Here is a 19,223-nt window from a genome sequence, read left to right as displayed (position 1 = left end):
ATTCTGTGTTATTCAGGACACAACCCTTAGGAACAATTAGTCAACAAAGATAATACTCAAAGTCTGTGGGGACGTTTCATTCAGTTTGTGCTGGCTCCTGTCCTGTTCTTGTAGGTATGGCGGTTCTTTTAGGACACACCAGAAAACTGGCCCAATGCTGGGAAAATTCTTGGTCGTTTCAAGGGATGGAGATGTAAGATCTCATCCCCGTGCTCTGGAGTGTAAGAAGCACTTGGGCATCTTTAATAAGACTTAAACATCTCATTTTTGAGAGGAATACTTTCATCCCTTTCAAATAAAGGGGGGACAAGCCATAATAAACCTGTGAAACAGACTCCTTTGAATGTCACGTACAAAATTTGAGCAGACGGGTGTTTTACTGCACTTACAGTATCACCTTTGGGCCCCTGGAATCCTTGAGGTCCTTTGGTTCCTTGGTCTCCCTGTGACAGAGGAGGAAAAGTCATTAAGCATCTTCACACAGCGACAAAGACCAACGTTTCAAGGGTGTAAATGATGAAGGTTTTTTGTGCTGTTTGGTGGCATCAGCAGAGGCGTGAGGGTACACATTCCCGTAGGAGCTCGGCTGTACTTTCTCAGTTACACTCTGTAATTCCTGACACGCAGATGAATCGCAGCAGGGACTTTGCCAACAACCCCTCGGGGCAGAGACAGACCATCTTCCCCTTCGCTTAATGAAGCATTTTCTTTAACCAGACACGGGGTAGGAGAAAAACTTTAATATTTACTGCCTAGATCCTGCTTGGCGTAATTAAATGTTTGGCAGACCTCATTTTATTTTGGTTCAGGTGAATTTCTTCTAGAACTGCAGAGACTGGGGAGGGGACCCCAGAGGTGGTGCTGCCCCGGGGTCAATGCACATCGTGGTGTGTTGGCTGGTGTAGGCAGGCGAAGGTGTCTGCTGTAAAGCAGACGTCATATTATCCACACTAAGGAGAGAGTGGGTGGCAGGCCAGTGGAAAATGCTCTTAGAGAGGCCATAATGCCGCAGGTGCAGCTCTGGTCTCATATTTGGGCGTGGTGAGGAGGGTACAAGGCATTGCCCACGGGTAACGTGCGGTTCAGAGTTCTCCTACACTTCACCCCCGAGCTCTGCAGAAGGATGAGGGCTTTAATACACACAACCATTTCTGCTTGTAGCAGACGTCCTTGTGAGCTGCGGGCACTGAGACCAGACTCAAAGGACGTCAGCTCAGGATAGCGCTTACTGATTCTTCTTCAAAACCCTCCTTCCCAAGAAGAACACAGATGCCCCTCTCAAGTGCTTGCCCACAGCTGCTGACGCTCAGGGAAGAGCAGCGAAGAACAGAGCGCGATGGAAATGTGGTGGACTTAATCTGGCATGGGGCACAATGGAGGGAAAGACATCATGAGATCTGGGTCAGGTGAAATAACATTTCTCTAACTGGAGGGAAAAAGGCAAAGGGAATAATCTGATGGAGACGGTCAGCACAGCCCTCCTGTCCCCTGGCAGCAAAGAGCGTAGTGCAGGAGGAACAAAAGCTTTAGGCTTTGGTCGTGGAAGGCAGGGCCATAGAGATGGTGAGAAGTAGATACATACGGCTTTCCCTGGAGGTCCTGGCATTCCAGGTGGCCCTCTGAAACCGATGTCACCCTGCAAAGAATAATAATAATACATCGTTGTAATGCTGTGGTTGGCAGAGGGTGAAGTAACAGTATCCCCACCTTATACCGCAGTCGAAGAAAACACACAGCCCTGGCGAGACACCCCGTAGTTCTTGCTAGCCTGCAATACAGCCTTGCAAAAGATCCCCCTCTGAACACGCAGGTTTTCACTCTGGATCTCCCCACCGTTATCTCTGTGACACACACTATTCTGGCCTCGCTATCTTGATAGCACACTTGTTCCTAAATAAACGCATGCCTTTATCAAATTCAAAGCCATTCACAGCCTCTAGGGCAATGGTCAAGGGACTTCGGCAAAAGTCCAAAGCCACGATGAGCTGGAGATTAACCCTGTTCTCACCGAGGAGACTCTTCACGTCCTGAAAATCTTTGTCCACCAGCGGTTCTTTGGCTTTTTCTTGTAAAGAGACCGAACAGAAAGTGAAATGTTCACGAAACATTTCTCAATCCCTCAATTCCGTCAATCCCTCATCTATGTAGACTCCTCCCGCCTTTGGAAGGTTGTTCTGCTTGGGGAGGTGCAGGAAAGAGCCTGCACTTCGCATCTTTACAAGTTCCCCAGTGGTCTCCGGTAAGGACAAATGCCACCTGGACCTTGCACGAGAAAAATAGGTGGTGGAGAGAGAAAAAAAAAAATAAAAAAAATCAGAAGGTTTTTCTTACTCTGTCACCAGCTGGACCCATTGGACCAGGGAGGCCTCTTAGTCCTCTTGGGCCCTAATTAAGAAAACAAATCAATTAAAACCCAATCACTGTTAAACATAAAACAGCAGAACAGCATGATGTAGCCACTCATCAACACAGAAAGCATTAAGAAACAGTGAAGAGCGGCAGGAAGCTCAGCCTTCTGATGCAGAAACAAGACATTTTCCCGGTGATGACCTCTGAGCAAGTGCCACTGGAGACACCCCATGCAGAGAGGCACTCGGAGTCCTGCTGTCCCCAGCCCCCCTGCCAGGCTGCCCAGCCAGCCCAGAGCTCGGCCTCAGATCCACCCAAAACCTGCCCAGGGCTCTCCTGGAGTACCAGCAAGACCGTGGCTATCGCTGGGATGTCTCAGCCCAGGCGAGGTGCCAAAAAAGCAGGACCTGAATTAAAGCTCAGTGAAACCGGCGCGATTTGTTTTTTCACCAGCATCAACTTTGACACCTGTGATTATGCCGAGGCAAGAGCTGTTTGTGTCACGCGAGATGATTGATGGCACCATTGAGTTTCACGGTAAAAAGGTCATGGGAACTGGTCTGAAGAGAAGGTGTTACCTGCAGGCCAACGCTGCCGGGGATGCCTGGAGGACCGGGAGGGCCAGGGTTGCCCTGGGAGAGGAAAAAAATAATTAAACAAAGGGTGAGATAGCATGAGCCTGCCAACCCAAAGCCAGGGACCTTCCCATCTTATTTCTCCTTGAACTCCATCCCACTCAGATTTCTGCTTCAGAATTGGCTTCTACTTCATAGGCAACTTCTTCTACATGCAAGAACACTTCACCAGTCAGGAATTTACCTGCATGATTAATGCAGGACTTTTTTTCCTGAGCTGACATCCCTGATGTGAAACAACAGGTACTAACTTATTGCACTGATCTGAACACGATGATTACTGGGAAGACGGATTTTCTTGAAGCATTAGCACACAGTCATACATGCAGAGCAATGGAAGCCAGTGCACTTCAGTCATAGTAACTTCTTGTTATTCAGTTAATTGCCTCATTTCTCCGTGTCTTATTGAAAAAAACCTATATGTTACGCTGCTTTTAAAGAGAAAAATCCTCCCCCACCCCCTTTAAATTGAAGTTTACCTTTTCTCCTTCTTTTCCTATTTCACCAGGTTCTCCTTTGTGACCAGTGTGTCCCTAGAAGCAAGAGCTCCAATTATTCACATTCCAGTACAGTCTTGTTTCAAAATTTGAGTTTTGTGAGACAGCTGTAAGACCTAAACTCCCACAACACAAATGACTTACTGGGAAAATAATCTATAGACGTGCCGGAAACGCGTGAATGGAGGTCACTTCTGGGGTTAATTAGCCATGCATCATTCCTGCGTTAGGTACCATTGCGTCAGAATTGATCTAGTTTCAGGAAATGCCCAGATTCAGTTTTCAGGAGTGTCACGCAGTAAGACGACGCTGTGGGTCTCCACACGCAATTCTCAATTACAGGTCAGGGACCAGAACTCAGCCCCCATTACTTTTGAAAATGGGGCTGAGACGCTTCTGAAAACCCCATTCCGCATCTTTAACCTCCCTTTTTGTTTAAGTCATCTTTAATGTCTGCATCATCCAGCTTGCAATGAACTCCATGTCCCATGGAAATCTTTTATATAAACTCAGATACAATTTGCTTCTTGGCTCCCTTCCTACTGTTGTGGGAGAGACCCAGAACTAATTTCAGCCGTGGCAGATGCTATTCCTCACCACGCAAGAGGTCCTGTGCATCATTTGCATCATAATTGGAGACCTTCACAGGTTTTTCCATTTCATAAGCTATGAATTTTGAATAGCTTTACCCTAAACATTGTGTATTTCTAACGATATTTATGACTCAGCTCAGAGACCAAACAGACCTGCAAAAGGTCAGATCATGAGGAACTGAGAGCGTTTCCCAGGAGATGGTCCATCCATTGCCAACTCTTGCTAAATCCTGCTAAAATAACTTGAGTAACTTATTATTTCAGTTCACTGCTGGAGTGTGACCTACTGCACAGAGTTCCTGTGAATCATAGAGGGGACAGAGAAGGAGCTGTTTGATCACTGAGCAAGGTCTCCTGAGGGTTGCAACCTAGAATTTATGTACCAGAATCAAACGACATAAACAGAGAGCTGCCTGGTGCTACACTGGGTATAAAGTGACAACTAAATTGTACTTAGTCATGGAAGTTATGTCTTGCTCCAGTAAAACGTGTATCTCTCTGTGTACCGGGTCCGTGAGCACAATTTAAGACCCGGTGAGATTTTTACAGCTCTCTGAAGCCTGGAGAGGCAGCCCATCGCTCCCGAGGCAGCCCTGAGCCGCTGCGCTCCGCCTGCTCCTGGTCACCAGCTGCGCCTGGCAAGGCTTGCGTGCTGTTTTAATCTTTATGCTTGTCCTAGGCAAAGGGTTAAATTTCATTTGTAGGAATAAAAGGCGGCAGTTAAATCTTCCAAGACAGACTGCAGTCCTGCAAGGGATGGAGGCACAAAGCAACGCGCCCGTAAGCGCAGGCAGGGACCTGAGGATGTGAAGCTCCTTGCTGAAGGAGAAGGGAGAGCGCTCGCACGCTTCGCAGGATTGAGCTCCGTGGCAGAGCAGCTCTTGCTATGGATGTGGGAACAGCATGCAAAGAGGGCAGGATCGCGCCCTCCATCCTCCTCTTGTCTCATATTTGGCTGTGTCGGGGTTTCCCGTTTTGGCAGCATAAACCCAGGCAAGCGCATGGCTGGTTCGGGGGGGTGTGGAGCCAACAGATGTGCACTGTATATAAAACACCCTAATCCCAGGGGTTCATCGCGGTATTTATTTTAGGAGGAGACAGACCCTTGTATCTGGTGGTATTTTTCTTACCTTGAACCCTGGCATCCCCGGGGGACCTGGAGGACCCGGCGGGCACAGAGCTGGGCACTGCAAGGAACAGAAACACGCTTTGGTTCATGGAGTACAGACGGCGCAGCCAGGGAGGCTGGTCTCGGGACTGGGGAGAGGTGAAAAGGTCCTGTGGGTTTTGGCTAAATTCACTAAATCTAATTCATTCATAGCATCATATATTCACTGGCATTTCCCTACGGCCGAGGGCCCTAAACAGGTCAGGCCCCCAGTAACCCACAAAAAAAATGATTTATGAGTGGTTTGCTTCACTTTGAGCACGGGCTGGGAGAAATTCTGAAGGCTGGCAGTGGCCCGCAGCCCGTAATGCTGGAGAACCACAGCTCCCCGTGACGCTGGACGGGTATCTTGTAAATTGTTAGGAACATATTTAATTCTGTGCATTCCTTGACGCGTATTGATTTCCATTAGACAACTCACCTAGCCGAAACAAGGACAAGCATTAGAGTTTATCAGAAGGGGACCTATAAAAAAATTAACCCCAATACCAGTGAGCTGGTACCTGCAGATGACTAGGGGTGGGTGAGCCCCTGGTGGGAGCTCTGGTTTGACTGGGAACAAATCAGAACATGCACGGAAATTTAATGGGGACTTAAAAAGCCGTAGTCTAAAAATTCTAAATAGGGAACGAGATTGTCTTCTGCAGCTTTTCTTTCATTTGTTTGTTTTTTCTTTTAATAAAACCTCAGGCAACATCTCTGTAGCAGAAATTTAATTTTCTAGTATATTCCACAGGGTAACTTAAATTAAACTTGCAGAAATAGTATCATTTTCTATTAACTTCCACGTGACTTGCCAGAAGGCAGTCTAAACTGACTCTGAGCTTTTCTGGGGCACGCCAATTAGAAAAGCAAAGATACTGTCACAACAACAGCTGTGAAATCTGGGAACGTCACTTCCATCGTTCACGGACTTAACGCTCCTTTCATTCCCCTGAAAGAAAGGAATCGAGACTTTCTCATAAGGAAGGAAATCTAAGCAAAGCATATGCCCATAGGAACCCAGTGCCACCATCCATGGAAATAAACAGTGCAACACGCACGACCTTTTCTCTTGCAAAGCAGGATTGGAAGCAGATGCGTGAAAAGCTGTTGTCATTTACCAAATGCTGAAGTTGTTTTGTAAATGAAAAAAAATGTGTGCAAAACCTGCATTTTGGAAAGCAAAGGCCAAGGAAGAAAATCAGCGCTAGCATCATCTACCGCCTTGAAAGAACATTTCAGTCTTGTAAAGACACACGCAACGCTGACGCGTTCTGCGATACGGCAGTTTATACCCACGTCCGCAGGTCTGAACGGTGCACGTTAAACGGTCCGACAGTCACCCAAGTATGCCAACAAAAAGTCACATCAAGGATTAAACCAACAAATATTTTCATGCTACACAAAGGAAAACCTACCTGAAGGTCCACACTGCCATCGGGAAAGGTGCCTGGAAGACCCTGCAATTCATGAAACGCGGTCTTTTAAATGCATCAAGGCAAACACCGGGAGGAAATACAATTTCTAGAAAATGCCCTTTAGAGCCCCAGCTCGGCTGGGTCAGCACGAGGCAGATACTCAGCCCCACAGCGTACAATGCAGCCCCCCGAACCCAGAACGTTACGAGCAGCAACGGTCCTCAAAACAGACACGTCAGGGGTGGAATTATCTTCTGGAGATGCACAGAAGAGCTTGGGGAAGAGCCCTGAGCCTTAGGTGATGAAGGCGGCGATTTCAGAATTTGAGCAATTTGAGCCTGGCCCTCCTTTGGGCCAGGGAAGTTCCCTGGGAAAGACCCCCGTATCCCTCCAACCCTCCAGAGATACCACAGCAAACCCAAAGCAGAGACGTGCTGGTTTCCAGCCCCCCTTGCAGGCCCTACAAGAACACATCATGATCCAATCAACCAGATAAACCTTGAGAGACCAGAAAGCCCACCCCGTGATCTGTCTGTGCCACAAAGCCTGGATATCACTGGGTTCCTCCCCCCACACAGCACAGCCAATTAACAGGAGATAATCGACACGCTGAAGCGCAGCCAGTGAGGAGTCACTGCTCTCCTTGGGGCACAGCGTTTATGGCCTGCTGAAACAGCCTGGAAAGGGAGTCCTCAAGGCAATGGCAGCAAATAAAACGCACACGTTTGGGCAGCAAGAAGAAAATTCTGGACTCCCCACGGGAATTTTCTCACATTTATTTGCAAGTCTCAACTTACGGGAGGTCCAGGTGGTCCAGGAGGCCCTGGGAATCCTGGCAGACCAAAAGGTCCCTAAAAAGAGTGAAAAATAGTCAGAATTCCCCTTACTTAATCATTTAAATGAAAACGGAAAGTGAGAGGAAGCGTGGCTACCAAATACCATTGCATATTTGGGAATGTGGGGCAAGATATCTCTAATGGGACTAAGCTGCACCCTTCTTTCTGCAGAGGCTTCTATGAGTGCAAAGAGAACAGCAGATGCACCTGGAAGCACAGGGATTAGGACAGAAGAACATATCCCTGCACCTGCATCCCTGCTTCCACTGTCTCTGTACCCTCCGGTGGAACTGTGGGCACCCAAAACCAATGGTATATTTCTGCAGAACGGGCTGCCTCAGATCAGGCCCATTCTGTTCAGTAGCTTCTTTTGAGGATGCCGAAAGTACGTGCCAGTCGGTAGCTGACCTCTGTTCTCCTGACATTGGCTGCTCTTTTGTCCTTACTCATAGTTGGTAAAGGAAGATACGGCTGCAAGCGGTTGCACATCTTTGGCATTGCACTGGTTGACTGGGGTGACCCTACACAAGCTGATACAAGGAATAGCATTGCCCATGGGCATTTGTAGAGCTTGTAGTGTCTTGTGCGTCACACTTCCAGAATGGGGTAAGAGGCCAGAAATTAACCTCATTCTTCTGTGGTTGTGGCATGTTCAGTAAATGAGGATCAAACGGTAGGAGAAACTCACAGGAGGACCCCGAAATCCATTTCCACCTGGGAGCCCACTGGGTCCTGGAGGCCCCTGTTGAACAGAGAGAAGAGCCTTACACCCATGGTGACCTCGCACAGCTGCCAAAGCCCAGGGGCAAACAAACAGTCTGGCTGTACTTGTTTGTCTAATCCCCCTGAGGAACCCAATCCCCATCCAGACCACCGGTTTACCCATGCACACCTTCCTTTTTGCTCCACCTTCCCAGGGAGCACACTCATGTCATCATCACATGTTGCCAACACCTGCACCCCTCTGACACCCCCTCTGAGATGCCCCAGGAACCCACCAAACAAAAGCTGTCCAATTGGTCGTTTCCAGCGATTCCAAGGCTGCCATGCCTTGAACTGACATCAGTGCCAGCTGCCCTGGGGTGAGGGTGAGCATAAAAAACCCAGAAGGCTGCTGACCTGCAGGACTCCACATCCCCCTCCCCGGCACAGGAGAGGGACTCAAGGCCTGGGGTGGGTTTGTAACACTCAGTGTATCCAGTAACATTCATATAATAATTTAAACCTCTTTTTTGAACAAGAGCCTCATTACTTACCGGAGGTCCTGGTAGTCCTTTGCCCTGGAAACAACATTTAAAACAATAAAAGATGTTAGAAACTGAACATACAGGAAGAAACGCAAACCTTAGAAAATGCTGCTTAATTATTTTTTTTTCTTGTAAGTTTCCTTAGCACTCCCCTGTCCCCAATTAATGTAATTTGCAATTAGAGCAGAGCTGGAGTCTTGTGAATCCTTTTGTTGCCTCTAATAGTTTGTATTCCCTTTACGTCGCTGTTACCTATGAGACACCTCTAAGTAAAGCCACATACGGTGACGTGACAGTGGGACACAGACATTTATGAAGACGAGATTCTAGTTTATCTGCTTTTCCTTTTTTTTTTCCTTTTCATTTTTATTAAGACATTATCTAACGTCTAATAATTTTGATAGCATCTGATATGCTAGTCTTTATCCCAAACTGGCTTGCTTGGTAACATCTCAGGGACTAAGAGCAAGCCCTGTGTTAGCGGAACAGGTCATACATACACATTTGAACACTTCAAACGGTATTTTCAACTCAGTCAGGCTTTGATCCCTTTGTTTGGGGTACAAGGCTTCCTGTCTTTTCTTGGTGGTGGTTTTAGCATAATATTGCACACCATTTTTAGACATGCAGGTCTAGGAGTTACTCACAGCTGGTCCCGGTGGCCCGGCAGGTCCCAGCGCGCCCTACAGGAATAAACCAGAGCACAAATTAGCAGGGATAGACCAGAAACCTCCATATGGGCAGACACCAACGCCCACTCTCCTTGACACCGATCTTTGTTTGAAAACCCCAGCAGTGTCATACAGTCACAGCACGCAGCGGGAGATGCTCAGCTGAATTCACAAATATAAGGGTAGAAGCTTATGGATAACGGCTCTGTCATTCCTGATTAATTACTTGACTGAAGGACATTTTCAGACAGTAGGGATGGATGTTCAGAACTGGCCCCGGCAACTTTCTTCACCGTTTGCTGAGCAAGAGAGAGCAGAGCTGCTCCCAAAAGACTAAACAGACAATTCTGCAAGTCACAGCTGGCTTCAGATCAGTCTCCATGAATATTTAAAGGTTCATAAATTGAATTTCATCCATTTTAAATATTCTCATTCATAATACTTTCATGTTGTAGATCCAATGACTAAATTATCTGAAACTATTTACAAGATTTGGACTCTTTCTAGTGACTTTTATTAATTCATACATTTTCCCTTCAAGCAACGACAAAGATTTGGCAGCCTCTGCCTCTTCGCTAGCTTCCTTGGCAAATCCCCAATCTCCTTTCCCCAATTTGCATTCTTCCTCTTAAGCTTGACTAGAGTTTGGTGATCTTATGTCTTAGACCGAAATTAAGTCATTCCTGAAGTTGTTACGTTCTTGCTTAGCTAAAGATAGTACCACAGACAGGCCGACCTTCTTAATCCCCTTGTTGCATTGCAAAGATGCCAGCATTGGCTGGTAGAGTGTAAAATTAATTATAGGTGGTAACTCTGAAACACAAAAGGAATGGAAATATAAAAATGAACAAAAAAACAACCCCAGTGTGATGCATTAAGCTTGGCCAGCAGCTGCTAAGATAGCTCTAAAAGATACCGGGTGCGTGTCGCTGACTGGCGGTCTGAGACCCTCCTTGGAAAATTGCTGTTGCTGCAACAGGGAAAGGAAAAGCAGTGGCAGGCAGCTGATGAGAGCAGGCCAGTTTTGTCACTCCTTTTAAAAAGAAACGGAAAAAAAGGAAAAAAAAAAAGAGAAGGGAAGGGAAGGAAAGGAGTGGAGGGAAGGAAAGGAGTGGAGGGAAGGAAAGGAGTGGAGGGAAGGAAAGGAGTGGAGGGAAGGAAAGGAGTGGAGGGAAGGAAAGGAGTGGAGGTGCAGCAATGCCAGTGTAATTTGGGGCAAATGATAAATAAAATAACAGTTTGCGGTGTGTTTCTCTAAGCTGGGCTGGTGCTTGGGAGCTGCGGAGGAGCCGCGCAGCTCTCCAGGCCCTGCTGCAGACAGCTCTTCACCTGCATCTGTGATGCTCTCGGCTGGTGCTGCCAGCAGAGCCCCTGTCTCCTCGTGCAGGGCACAGAGAGCGATCACAGCACGAGGCTTCCTCAGCCTCTCGCCAGCCCAATTGCCCAAACTTGCGCTCCAAACGTTCTCAAAGTGATGCACACAAACACCTCACGAATGGTGTCCTCAGCTGGAATTAAATGATGCCTTCCCCCTAGGACCGCGAGCGCCAGGCAGATGGGCAGACCTGGAAAATCTCCCAGCACACCGCTGCTTATCGTGATCCCAGGGACGACTCCAGCCCTTTCCACATGTTCTGCGTACCAAACGAGATTAGAAATATTTTCCCTTGTTAAGCTTAAGGAGAAAGACACCGAGGACCCAAGGCCTCATTAGGAGCGGTCTTGTGGGGAGAGGGCTGTAATCCAATAAAAATCAACTCTGCTGCAAATGTCAGCTCATTCACTTCTCTTGCTGCAGGTTACTCTGCTTTTCTTCCAGGCGCTTTCATCTTTAGGCTGAAGTCCTCACAACTACTGATGGTTGCAAGGGACAAGCTGGGATCTCCTCCTACAACAAAACCATGGAATTCTGGGCACCTCCTGACTTACACCCTAATCCTGCCCCACCGAAACCAGTTGCATTCACCCTCCTGCTTTGGCCCACATGCCAAAAGGTTGGCAGATGACCCAAAACGCCGAGCATTGGCACTTTACTCCCCTTAGTTTTGATATTCTTGAGGGTGTAAGGTGCAGCACGCAGCAGCGAACGTTCTTGGTACGGTAAAAGATCATCGAGTCCCTGAGCAAGCTGATGTGATTCCATTAATTTCAAAGGAGAGACTCTAATTTACACCTCGATTTTAATAACATTGTCTGACTCAACTCATTCTCCTGGTGACAATGTTCTTTCTCGTTTGATTAGAAAGCTATCTCACCATAATTTATCATTTTAAAATTATATACTTTATGAATATACAACTACGGAGCACAGGAAATACTCGATTAATATGACACTTGTAAATAAATATGAATAATTATGTTTTCCTCGTTGTTTACAGTGTAAAGCACCAAACTTCAGAACGGCCTTTGAAAACTTTGCAGTGAAGGACACCAGTTTCTAGCACTGAGGTCAGAACCCAGCTCGTTCTTGGCTAAAAATTAAGCAGGGTTTTAATTGAAAAAACACGTAGGCTTGATCTGATGAGTCTGTAAGCAGAACCATGAGAAAAGCTAATGGATGCTGATAGCGATGGGAGTATTTAAGATAAAAATCATTTTAGTATGCTGACTTCCCAGTACTCTGTCCCCGGTCAGACATGAATCACCGTTGGACTGACGAAGCGTGCCTTAAAGAGGAAAAGAAACGTTTAGCAATAACGTGTTACCAAAAATCCTCTTCCCTGAGCCCACTTCCATATGCTAAACACCTTCGCTCTCAGTTCAGAAAAACAAGCTTATTCAGAAAAAGTCATAGCGTTACGTGTGAATTCAGTCCCACAACAGTCAGTAGCCACCTGCTTATTTCAGTGACTCCTGAGACTGAAATATGTTCTTGAAGCTGGGCAGAAGAACACAAGCCGGGATAACAATGCTGTCCTTTTCAGAGTGCTAGAGATTTACAGGTTTTTCTTTTTCCGGGCTTTTATTAGACCAATTAAAACAATTTTCCAGATGGACCACTGACCTTGAAAAGCTCCCATAAATGACAGCAGGTCCCAGGTTTGCCCCATGCTGACAGCTTGAGTTACAAGACATGGGAAAGCACGTCAAACCAGAGGATGTAGTTACGGTAACTGTGTTTGTGTTCTTCTACGAAACGGCTGAAGAGGAAGTTCTTGTGCCCAGAAATCATCTGCTCAATTGCCCTGCAAACTAGGAGCTTGTGTGCTAAAGTGGGCATGGGCAAACACTACCACCGAAAGGAAAACCGGGGCACAAAACTGCTCAGTCTGCTGTGTGTGGTCCCAAACTTTTCTATTTTAAAAGTTGGGGATCAGTTCCCAGAAAGCGCTGGACTCTCGCCATAGACCGAGAGCGGTCAGGATCTTGCGGCCCTGGATCTCTGGGGAGAAGGATGGGCACGAGGAAAAGCAAAGGAGATGGGTTTCAGCGCAGTGCCAATGGATGGAGACTTGGAGACACCCGGCTCCTGCCACTCAGCTCTCCCAGTGGCCAAGCAAACATTGCTTTACACGTGGGAAAGGAAGAGGCACGTATCAAGGATACTTGTCTCTATCACTCATCCCCTTAATTAAATGAGACAACTCACAGTGTTTTGAGCTTTGGGTACCTCCTCGGGGCAAGAAATGGATTATTGAGATATACTGGACATGTCAGAAAAGTCCACCTTTTTCAACCTCTGCACACTGATGTGTGTTCAGCCCATCACTGCAGCCCCCAGTTCAAGAGACCAGCAAACTAGCTGTGGATATCAGCCTTATCTTCCCTGGGAGACGGGAAAATAACCACGCTGGATCAAAATCTGTGCTGAATGGCTCACTAATATTTAGTTCTTAATGCCACAAGGAGGCCGAAGTGCCTCTCCAGCCCCATTGTAGGTGATGTGAAGGATATCTGTAACATCACAGGCAGACATTTCACTATCCCTGTGGTGCCCCTTAGCAGAGCTGTAATATGCAGGAAGCAAGAAAAAAACTCTTATTTCTTGCTATGCCGGCTGAGGAACTCTGCCAAAGCAGCTAATAATGTCAGCCATATGGACAGCCCCGGAATTAACAAAAGGCAAAAGTTTAAACAGTTAATACACAGTGGCAGTAATTATAAACGTAACAGAGTTGCGTACTCAGACTGCAAATGAAGGCCAAAATAGCTTCGCTTTGATAAACTTTGTAATTAAGTCTATCGACTGTTTCAAGGAACTTTTTAGATACTTGAAATATCACCAGAGCCGTTCTCCTCTGGTACCCATTGAACTATCCAAGCCCATTCCAACACATGTGACAGAAAGATGGATCTCATGCTCTTTCCTAATGAAAAGCCATCTGGGGCTTCCTTGCAAGGATCCAAGTATTCTGCAAGGGCTTACAGGCAAATAAGCCATCATCATCAACACTCAAACGTCACCAATTTACAAAGGAATGAGAAATCGTCAATACAAGCAATGACAATGTTCATTTAAAGGGGCTCGGGATCTAATGTGTTACTCACACGGTCTCCTGGAGGCCCGTTTGGGCCAGGTGGGCCATCAGTTCCTGTTAAACCCTGTAAAAAAAAAAAAAAAAAGATAGAGAAGTGTGAAAACAGAGAAATACAACAATAAGAGCTGTAGGAAGTCCCTGTCACCAACACAAATCATCTGGATGTCACGCTCTCAGGAAAGCCTATTTTACTTCTCTCTGTGATTAATCACAAAGGCAAGGACCAGAAGCAAGTTATCAGTATGGTTCCTTCTACATCGGAAGTGTGGACGAACACCACCAAGGAGTCTCGTTACTGGTGTTTACTGAGTTGCAGCTTAGCTGTGGAAGCTGACTGAACGCTTCCTCTCGCCTGATGCAAAAGAAAATGTGCTGGCAAAGACCTCATCCACGCTCGGCTGCCACGGCAGTAAGTTGGTAAGCTGGGAAAACCTGGCTGCGTGCAGTCACCTCTCCAGAGCTGCAGGGCAAATCCCAGCCCAGTGACCAGCAAGCCTCAGCTAATTAGTGCCACTGGATTCCTGAACTGGTCTCCAGAAGTGTCAGGTGATGCCCATGTCTCTGCAGACCTGCCCAGAGCACTTCTGAAGAACTGAAACACTTCATTGTAAGAACGCCATCCTATCAGTTATGTATCTCAAAATTGTTCTCGTACTCCTTGATTCAATCAGGAGATGCTTTCAGCTCTTAAAACTCTTACGTTTCTCATGATATGTAAGATATATAAGTAGAATCAGAGAATCATAGAATCTTCATGGTTGGAAAGGACCTTTGAGATCATCGAGTCCAACCATACACACACATGTAGATCCAATACACCCTTTGTGAAAGCACCTATACCTGTGTGAACTGTTTAAAAGATCTGAGACCTATTTACCTATTTAAAAGATCTAAGAGAAGATGACAAAGTACTCACATCCACCCCAGGCAGGCCAGGCAATCCAGCTTCACCAGCTGCTCCAGGCTTCCCCGGTGCACCTTTTGGCCCCTAAATCAGATAAAAAGGCAACTAGTTTTAACGTAACAACAAGTGAAACACAACATGTGTTGATACGGGCTACAAGACTGAAGTTTATCTGTTGATGTATTAATCTTACACCATGGAAGAATTCCTGCAGAGAAAGGAAACCTGCCATAAATCCATATCCAAATCCTAACTACATTTCAATGCTTTGGCTCAGTTCTCCACAACTCAATTAATCACTTACGCATACAGTTACCCGTAAGAGGGGTAGAAAGGGATGGGGTAAGTGGCCCAAAGCAAAGAGCTGTGCCACCTGTTACAATTTTGAGCACCCTTTGGCAGACCGAAGAGCTGAAGCAGACTGAGACCAATGCCAGAAATAACCACACGTACTAGCTTTTGTTACGCGGGTGATGGGTGAGCTCTAGTTCATGCGTATCCTCCCCTAGCAATGGAAGCAGGGGAACACACTTGTCCCCAGGACCAGTGCTGAGCATCTCCGCTCCTCTGTACCCCTTATGGAAATTCTGCTGCAGATCAAGAGGAAAGCCAAGCCAGTAGGCCTTAGCTCTTGCACCGTGTCCCTCTCAGAAGGATGAACAAGTCAACGTCAACCAGAAAATACTTACTGGTGGGCCTGGCAAGCCAGGAGGGCCCGGCTCTCCCTAAATGAAAGAGAAAAGACATCAGTGTTAGTTCTGAACCCCGCCTCTCTGCGGACTGTTTGCAAGAGCGGTGTTCCCAGCCGTCACAGCGCTCAAGTCTCCCTTCACGCCCACTCCACGATTTACCACCATCACCCTTATGAAGCTGATGCTCTGGATCAAGGATAAACCTTTTCCACATCTACAGTAGCAGATTTGGTGAAACCCACATCCTCGACCTCCCAGAGAGAACCTGAGCTTCTGAACGGTGCCCAACACCTGCAACTTTTTCCAGATATGCTTAGAATTTATTTGCGCTTGGGCTTGTCTGCAAGTGGGGCAGTGGATGGCTATCGAGGCTTTCAAACATCTTCCCGATGAAACAGAGGGATACAGTGATGAGCTCCAGGTATCCAGGACACAGTACGGAACTGTGGTACCACCAGGAGTTGGGAACTATCAGAAAGTGAAGAACAAACAAACTGTCTACAATCATTTTCTTCATATGACTGAACTTCGACAGGAAAAGCAAATCAACGAAGCCCCCAACTGATTTCCACCTAATCCAATTGCACAATCTGGATTAAACCCAGTATTTATAAAATATTTCAAAAGCGCTCATTTTTTCCTATCCTAATGGAAAACAACTTTTAAGGACAGCACTAAAGGTGTTTGGGAGACAATATTTGAAAAGTCTCTGAATCAATCCTTCTAGCTCAGCCAGCTGTAACATCATTCAGGAGCTTGCGCGGACCCCAGACAACAAGATATTTATGTTTTATTGTTAGGCCCCAAAAGAGGCGATCACTTGTGAGTAGTAGGAGCTTGACTGGAGCTTGGTTTCCCATCTCATCCTGCAGAAAGTCACTTTGTGTCGCAGTTCCAGACGTCTGGATGGTACTCTCCCCTCCTGGCTTTAGGATAAGTGCTCTACATACTGTGAGAGAGGTGGGTATTGTGGGCGAGCGGAGGGGAAGGGGCACGTTGATACCCCAGAAGAGGAAAATCTATATGGAAAAAAGGATGGTTATTAACAGAGCAAGGCTAGAAATAACACCATCCCCACCGTGGGCCTCGATAATTAGGAGTTGTAAGGCAGTAAGCAAAAGCGTGGAATTTATAGCACGTTTCTATATTTACCATGTCGGCAACTGTGAAGTCTGTGGGCAAATCTCTCAAGACTGGCTGCCTTGATTTGCTCAGGAGAGGATTTATGTACTGCACCAGTGACCGATCAACGCACAGACCAGAGGGTCGTTGAACAGAGGGATCTTTGTGCTCTGGCTTGCTGAAGCATCTCCTTTGCTGTCCTTTGCCCATGAATTTTCCATAAATAGTTATCATTATCATAGGTGGGGAAAGTCCCCTGCCAAGGAAATGAAAGGAGCAGTTCTTTTGCAATGAATGGTTTGCAAAGGCAGCTAGAAACGGCAGCAGAGGTGGTCAACTCCCTCCTCCATCACTCGCGATTGCCAGCTCCTCGCATTTCTTCTTGCCTGTGTGACGGCAATCCAAACAGCGAGGTCACAGCATCAGCAAAGGCTGTTTGGGACCATCCTGAACCTTGATCCTGCCATTGCGGACCCCTGCGGGACTCTGCAGGAGCACCAGAACTTCAGTCAGCTGAATCAAAAGCCTAATCAGTGTTTATACCCCTAATGCCAGATCACTGGGAATTAGAGGCAAAGGCTGTCAGCAGAAGGCAATGCTCTCCTGGTGCTACACCAGAGGGAGGGAAGTTTACTCTTTCTTAGCAAGTCAAGCCAGGAGATGGAAAGTGTGGAGGGGGAAAACGCAAGCTTGATTTTTGAAAAGTGACAATTGCTTATTAGCAATTTGGGGAATTACATCCCCAGAAATAATTCACAGGAACTTGTCGCTAATTCTTTTGATCATAACATGCTGTTTCTATTCTTGGGAGAGAGAGATTTTGCTTGTTACTGAGTATGAAACGTGAAGCATGTTAAAGGCTATAATTATAAAAGATTTCAGAGGGACTTAATGCTGCAGCTCTCACTGAAAGGCAGGAAGGAAAGCAGCAGCTTCTAGAGATCGTGCTTATGGGGTTCATCCGAGGTTTGTTCGGAGATATCCTGAATAATTCAGCTGTACGTTACGCACCGCTCACTGCTCATGGCCGACGGTGAGGGACTGCTGAACACCTTGGCAATGCTCAAAGACCGTTCAGCGACTCTTCCCACACAGTGACCATCCAAAGCCATCTGTGAAGACAGCCCAGCTGGAGCACCTTACAAAGTTCAGGAAACTTGCATAGATACAGCCCAGAAATGTTCTGATCGTGCTTTAAAAAAAACCAACAGTCTCATTGTTAAAGAAAAGAAATAAAATAATAGTTTCATTCTTTGCAGTGGTAGAATTGATGCTACCAGGCTCAGGCTCCACACCATCCTCTCCACGCGGCACTATGACAACAATGCAGAGCAGTTGTGGATTTTATACGCCGTACTTTTTTAGAGGGTACTGCCAGAAAAATGGTAGCCCTTAAACTGGGAGGCTGTATGACTGTACTCAACATTAGCCACAGCCCTCCACCTCTTCTGTGCAGTTCCTTAAAGGCCTCAATGTCCTGCTGAATAGCAGAAGCCATCCCGGAGCCTGTCTCTGAACAGCCGGGCCACAAACGTGAATATGGCACCTGCCAACCCACATCCATAGGGGAGATGTAGATCAAGTCTGTCCAAATGAGAGACTATTCCTGTACAGCCGAAACCCCAGGCTCAAGCTGGGACTGCAAGACTTAGCACCTTAAATACTTTACTCTGTCATTTGATTTATTCGGACTCAGTTCTTCATATTAATTAGATGTTGCTATTTGGCCTGTCCCACAGGGAGCCCTTCTGAAGCTTTTAGCAGTGGATAAAAGGGCGTAAGTTCACGTGACCAGCATCTCCCCAGGCTCCTGTTTCCAAGAGCAATCAGAAGCGATGCTGGTGCTGTTCCAGAATTAAGGTGTGAAATATCCTCTAGAAAGCAGGAACTGAACAACACAGTGACAGGGATCTGTTTCTTTCCGACTGCCTATACACAGAAGTTGGTTACAACCTGAACTCTGAAGGGCTTCATCCCTCCCAAATTCTTCTTTTTCACTCTGTGCAGAAACGCAGCCACCCTTTGCTGAAGCCTGCTGGCCACGCTGGTGTCCTGCTGCCAGCGTCAACGCGTGTCCTTCACCCTCTTCCAGGGCGTCCCCTTAAGCCTTTTATCACATCACGAAAAACAGTGGAGAGAAAGACATGGAGGTACCAGCTCTGAACTTTTCACGCTACAAAACCAGAGCGAGATTTTCAGTGAGATGGTCTCCAGGAGTCGAAAGGACACTTTAGAGGGACTGGCTGCAAATCAATGAGGTTCTCTCTTCAGACCAGCCTCGCTCACAGAGCCACTATGAAAGCTCACCACTGCGCACAAAAAAGCTCCTTGTTCACCATATACCAGGGAACTCATATATCTTTTTTTAACCTTATCCAAAAGAAAATGACTGCATGGAATGAATAGATTTTTTTCAAGGTTGCTTAAAGGTCCAATTCCAATAAACTTACTTGAGAAGAGCTTTAAGAAAACCTGCCCTATTCCTTAAGCAACTTAGAGAGACAAGCGCTACCCCAACTGAATATCGAAATGTGAATCCGGCCTTTTGCATCTGATGTGGTCTAGTTGAAGGTCCATCTGATGCTCTCTTTATCTACTGCCAGCTACAAGACACAATTCAGGCCTTATCCA

The 19,223-nt window shown here is 46.7% G+C and overlaps 1 protein-coding gene across 2 annotated transcripts in view; it reads right to left on the bottom strand.

Annotated features, from left to right (window-relative positions):
- COL9A3 (collagen type IX alpha 3 chain) overlaps nt 1-19,223 on the bottom strand; it is a 39,435-nt gene that overhangs the window by 17,073 nt on the left and 3,139 nt on the right. The window contains exons 4-17 of one of the 2 annotated variants that reach the window (XM_063349759.1): nt 15,468-15,503; nt 14,791-14,862; nt 13,885-13,938; nt 9,373-9,408; nt 8,735-8,758; nt 8,167-8,220; nt 7,440-7,493; nt 6,643-6,684; nt 5,205-5,261; nt 3,464-3,517; nt 2,928-2,981; nt 2,332-2,385; nt 1,583-1,636; nt 390-443 (exon numbers count right to left, since the gene is read on the bottom strand). In XM_063349759.1, the coding sequence (XP_063205829.1) occupies nt 390-443; nt 1,583-1,636; nt 2,332-2,385; nt 2,928-2,981; nt 3,464-3,517; nt 5,205-5,261; nt 6,643-6,684; nt 7,440-7,493; nt 8,167-8,220; nt 8,735-8,758; nt 9,373-9,408; nt 13,885-13,938; nt 14,791-14,862; nt 15,468-15,503 (699 nt within the window). Of the gene's footprint in view, nt 1-389; nt 444-1,582; nt 1,637-2,331; nt 2,386-2,927; nt 2,982-3,463; nt 3,518-5,204; nt 5,262-6,642; nt 6,685-7,439; nt 7,494-8,166; nt 8,221-8,734; nt 8,759-9,372; nt 9,409-13,884; nt 13,939-14,790; nt 14,863-15,467; nt 15,714-19,223 lie in introns of those variants that run through there. The other variant, XM_063349760.1, reaches the window with a different exon arrangement.

The sequence above is a fragment of the Chroicocephalus ridibundus genome, chromosome 12 (genome assembly GCF_963924245.1).
Source record: "Chroicocephalus ridibundus chromosome 12, bChrRid1.1, whole genome shotgun sequence".
Taxonomy (NCBI): domain Eukaryota; kingdom Metazoa; phylum Chordata; class Aves; order Charadriiformes; family Laridae; genus Chroicocephalus; species Chroicocephalus ridibundus.
Note: the sequence above shows the minus strand (reverse complement) of the source record. Positions and strands in the feature narration are given on the sequence as shown.